General features: G+C 36.3%; 1 protein-coding gene across 2 annotated transcripts in view; it reads left to right on the top strand.

The window, feature by feature from the left end:
• Positions 1 to 5,361, top strand: part of LOC107689439 (CD226 antigen-like) — an 8,335-nt gene extending 2,974 nt beyond the window's left edge. The window contains exons 4-6 of one of the 2 annotated variants that reach the window (XM_016487414.1): positions 731 to 827; positions 3,222 to 3,276; positions 5,113 to 5,361. In XM_016487414.1, the coding sequence (XP_016342900.1) occupies positions 731 to 827; positions 3,222 to 3,276; positions 5,113 to 5,139 (179 nt within the window). In that variant the 3' untranslated portion in view covers positions 5,140 to 5,361. Of the gene's footprint in view, positions 1 to 730; positions 828 to 3,221; positions 3,277 to 4,396 lie in introns of both variants that reach the window. The other variant, XM_016487413.1, reaches the window with a different exon arrangement.
• The last annotated feature ends 402 nt before the right edge of the window (positions 5,362 to 5,763 follow it).

Genomic DNA, 5,763 nt, shown 5'->3' with positions numbered 1-5,763 from the left:
AGCTGACTCCACTGTGATGTGACCCTCTCTCTCTCTCTCGCTCTCCCTCTCTCTCTCTCTCTCGCTGTCTCGCTAAAGGAAAACTTGAAATCGCATCATATGACCCCTTTAATGTCATGTAATAAGCATTTTTACCCCCTTTGCGAAGACTTTGCAAATACAACAATTTTTTCGCCATTTTTTGTGACCAAAAAAAGTCATTGTCAGTAGTGTAGCAATTTATGAAGCACAGCTCACACAGAAATCGCTTTCAAACAATGCAGTTTTCTTTTGGTCATTGTACCTGTAATAACGGACCGAACCAGGGTAAATGTAACTGTACTTTTGATACAAAAATGTTAATTTTTTTCTGAACCTATGACCAACAACATGTAAAATACATTGCTTAGGCTATCAAACAAGATTTACTGTATATAAGAAGCATGAAAAATCATGAAATTAAATGATTTTATTATTTTAAAAAATCCCAAAAATTGTCCTACGTCATTTTGCATTCAAGGTTCTTAATTTTGATTCTGGATAGTTAGTATCTATTTTTGAAGAACTACTTAAGCCAAACTATTACTTTTTTTTCATACTCAATTGTTTTATTTTGAGAAGTACAACACAAGTTTCAACACTGTCCTGCTGCAGCTCAGATCATAAATGTTTCATACATTTTTTCCTTACTTTTGGAGAATTAAATATTTGATTTAGCTAAAGTTTAATGCCTGTTTATCCCTTATTTCAGATTTTAGGGGTCTTCATCACATGCTGTATGTGTATATTGGAGGAGGGCTGGTTGGTGTCGCTCTTCTGATGATTTTATTACTGACGTGGCTGAACAGGTATGTCATATTACTGTATTATTCATAAATGCAGTTTTTTTTTTCCGTGGCCCAGTAGTACACGAGCCGCAACACAACAAAATTGGCACAACACAACGGAAACCAGCCTCAACACAACGAAATTGGCACAACAAAATGGAAACCAACCGCAACACAACGAAATTGGCACAACACAACGGAAACCAGCCGCAACACAACGAAATTGGCACAACAAAATGGAAACCAACCGCAACACAACGAAATTGGCACAACACAACGGAAACCAGCCTCAACACAACGAAATTGGCACAACAAAATGGAAACCAACCGCAACACAACGAAATTGGCACAACACAACGGAAACCAGCCTCAACACAACGAAATTGGCACAACAAAATGGAAACCAACCGCAACACAACGAAATTGGCACAACACAACGGAAACCAGCCTCAACACAACGAAATTGGCACAACAAAATGGAAACCAACCGCAACACAACGAAATTGGCACAAAAACAAAAAAAAAACAAGCCGCAACACAACGAAATTGCCACAACACAATAAAAACTACAAGCAACACAACGAAATTGGCACAACACAACAGAAACAAGCCTCAACACAACGAAATTGACACAACACAACAAAAACAAGCCTCAACACAACGAAATTGGCACAAAACAACAGAAACAAGCCGCAACACAATGAAACTGCCACAACACAATAAAAACAACTCGCAACACAACGAATTTGACACAACACAACAAAAACAAGCCTCAACACAACGAAATTAGCACAACACAACGGAAACAAGCCGCAACACAACAGAATTAGCACAACACAACGGAAACAAGCCGCAACACAACAGAATTAGCACAACACAACGGAAACAAGCCGCAACACAACAGAATTAGCACAACACAACGGAAACAAGCCGCAACACAACAGAATTAGCACAACACAACGGAAACAAGCCGCAACACAACAGAATTAGCACAACACAACGGAAACAAGCCGCAACACAACAGAATTAGCACAACACAACGGAAACAAGCCGCAACACAACAGAATTAGCACAACACAACGGAAACAAGCCGCAACACAACAGAATTAGCACAACACAACGGAAACAAGCCGCAACACAACAGAATTAGCACAACACAACGGAAACAAGCCGCAACACAACAGAATTAGCACAACACAACGGAAACAAGCCGCAACACAACAGAATTAGCACAACACAACGGAAACAAGCCGCAACACAACAGAATTAGCACAACACAACGGAAACAAGCCACAACACAATGAAATTGCCACAACACAATAAAAACAACTCGCAACACAACGAAATTGGCACAACACAACGGAAACAAGCCGCAACACAACAAAATTGACACAACACAACGGAAACAAGCCGCAACACAACAAAATTGGCACAACACAACGGAAACAAGCCGCAACAGCAAAATTAACACAACAGAAACAAGCCACAACAGCGAAATTAGCACAACACAACGGAAACAAGCCACAACACAAAGAAATAAGCACAATACAACGAAATTAGCACAACACAACAGAAACAAGCTGCAACACAACAAAAGTAGCACAACACAACGGAAACAAGCCACAACAGCGAAATTAGCACAACACAACAGAAACAAGCCACAACAGTGAAATTAGCACAACACAAAGAAATAAGCACAACACAACAAAATTAGCACAACGCAACGTAAACCAGCCGCAACCCAATGAAATGAGCACAACACAACAAAATTAGTCCTATGCGTTTTGTTGTGGTGATTTTGCTGTGTTTTGGCAATTTTGTAGTGTTGTAGAGATTTCGTTGTGTTGTACACTACTGGGCCACCGTAGTTTTTACACTTGAGATTCAAATCGTCTTGAGTACTTGAGTAAGGATGTCTTATTGTTATAGGATGTGCTCGAGCAGGTGATAAACAGCAAAAAGCATGATTTCCTTCCCAATTTTTATGTGGAAATCGTGAGGGCTAACATAACTAAAAACAGGAAGTACGGAAAGATCAATTGCTAGTATAACAGCGCAGACTTGTGTTCTGTACTTCTTGTGACTGAATTTGGATTGACGGTTGAAGGACAATGCATTTCCCATAGCTTTCATTAGGTATGAAGTTATAAGCATCTGGTTTGTCTGTTAAGAGGTCTCTCAGATAATTGGCTGTGAAATCCCATCCCCTCCTCGTCTTCACCATATGTCCAACACACTCGCTGCCAGCCTCACTAAGTTTTATACTGAGTGTGCAGTTTGTTATTTTGCAGTGAAGCGAGGTTATCTCTATACTGCAGTGTTTGCTTTCCTGCTCCTTAATAAAATGATTAAGCGGCCTTTAATGTCTGTCATATAGAGTAAACTGTCACTCAGTTTCTAAACTGGTTTTCACAGGATGAAAAGGAAGAGAGAGGAGTACAGAATCAAACTGCACCCTGCCAAAAGACAGGTAAATATGTCAATCAGTTTTGCTCCGCACAGCTGAGCATGTATTGTTGCTGTGTGAAATGTCCACGACCATATTTCACCACAGAATTGAGTGTTCAATTTTTTTTTTTTTTTTTTGGTGCACGGTGACTTACTTTGCTTGCATTACTTCATTACTCCTCCAAAATTGTAGTGTGATTAAAAACCCTCTTTTTAATACTATAATAAGACAGTAATGAATAATCTGGTCCATACTGAAATTGTATTTATTAATATCAACAAATGAAATTCAGTACAATAAATACTACAATGAAATATTAATACGTATGTACAATTATGCAATTTATAACAATTATATATTTTTAACATCAATATTAGTATAATTAACAGTATTATATGATATTCTAATAATACTTTCATTATTTTTATTTTATATGTATACATTTTAAAAATATTTTAATATATTTTAGATATCATATTCTTACAATACTGTACTATAATAATAATATTATTTTAAATATATTTATATTTTGTTTTATTTTTTAATTTATGTTTTAATTTACTGTAATTTCAGTTTTAGTAATTTATTTTAGTACTTCAACTTATTTTATTTCAATTACAATTTTCCATCTCATATTTATATTTTATTTGTTCATTTATATATTTATTTTATTAATTAATTAATTCATATTTATTAATTTATGTATTCTTTTTTTAATTTAAGGTTTTAGTTTTAGTTAATAATAATAATAATAATAACTGAAAACGACATGGACATATTTCATGAAATTCAACCTACTGAATATTCCAGCCATATTTCATTGTTGGGATTAACATGATGCATCATTAATAATAATTGTGTCTATATTCCATATATCCACTTCAAAAACGCAAAGCAAATATACCACACATATCCATTTCCAATCTCTCTCTCCAGATTCCATTTTTACATAACACAATATAGTTGAGAGAAATTCAGCATTTAATATTTTCTATTATAATATTATATTGTATTGAACAGTGGTGTCATGTCTTTGCTTAACTGCTACTAATGAAAGTCCCTTAACACTAATGTTGTGCAGTAGGTCCAATGCTAATTTTTTCATTCATAACTCACTCTGAATGTTTTCTCTCTGTGGCAGCGTAACACATATGACCATGGCTGTGACTATGACAGGATGAAAAAGGGGACCAGAAGTGGGGCAAGAGATAAAGATATATACGTTAACTTTCACATAGTGAGAGCTCATGAAAAACACAAACAAAAGAGATGAGATATACTACCATTCTATAGAGTTAAAATTGAAAAATTGGAACTAGTTGAAAACTAGCTGTAGCTGAACAGCAGAAATCATAAAACACAAACCAAACGGCAGTGCCAAGAAATGCTTTTGCACCTGAATACTAATGGATGGATCAGAGGAAAAATTCCTAATGCAGAAGATTAATAGAGCCATGCATATAATTTGTCATTTGATGAACCACTACCACCATCATCGTCATCTTCATCATTACATTAACCATTCAAGCCTGGCCCTGAACCCACATTACATGACATTTCTTTGCATAATGGTGCTGGATGTTGGCTGCTCATGACCACATTGGGGAAAATGTCCTCTCTGCTCCTCAGTGAAGTCGGTTTGACAGGTAATCTTCTTAAGAAGCTTTCTGGACTGTATCAAAGCCAAATATAAGCCAAGCATGGTCACTGTGAGCAGACGCCGAAGCAACACTTTACTTTGAGTGACTCTAATTATCAAATGATTGGACATCAGAGAGCTTATGAGTGGATGAATCTTCTCAAAATCACATCCTTGTCTTGTGTCTCAGTTTGAGTCCGAATGCTTTCTCTCCGCAGAAATGGAAGTACCAGCCTCACGAATGAAAATGAAATGGAGGATGTCTTGAACTAGGATAGGTGAACTGACAATGTTCAGCTTACAGGCGGAGTATGATTTGTTTGTGAGATATGACTTTAAATGATTAAGATCATTCAAGAGTTCAGATGTGATGTTTGAGCACAGAGCACTTAACATGTACAGGAATAAAATGAATCACATTTTGATGCATCTACAAATCAAAAATTAGGCTTGATGGGATTTGGCCTCATGACACTGTATTATGCCTGTATGATGTTGTTCATGTATGTTCTTTAAGACTCATAAAGAAATTAACATTTAATGTTGACTTTTTGCTTTTCTTTTCTTTATATACTCATTTAAAGGGGTCATCGGATGCCCATTTGCCACAAGTTGATTTTTAGGGTCTTAAAGGGGGTCATATGATGCTGCTAAAAAGAACATTATTTTGTGTATTTGGTGTAATGAAATGTGTTTATGCGGTTTAAAGTTCAAAAAACACATTATTTTCCACATACTGTACATTATTGTTTCTCCTCTATGCCCCGCCTTTTTGAAACGCGTCGATTTTTACAAAGCTCATCGGTCTGAAAAAGCGAGGTGTGCTGTGATTGGCCAGCTATCCAATGCGTTGTGATTGGCCGAATACC

Source organism: Sinocyclocheilus anshuiensis, unplaced genomic scaffold (genome assembly GCF_001515605.1).
Source record: "Sinocyclocheilus anshuiensis isolate Anshui unplaced genomic scaffold, SAMN03320099.WGS_v1.1 scaffold1529, whole genome shotgun sequence".
NCBI classification, from domain to species: domain Eukaryota; kingdom Metazoa; phylum Chordata; class Actinopteri; order Cypriniformes; family Cyprinidae; genus Sinocyclocheilus; species Sinocyclocheilus anshuiensis.
Note: the sequence above shows the minus strand (reverse complement) of the source record. Positions and strands in the feature narration are given on the sequence as shown.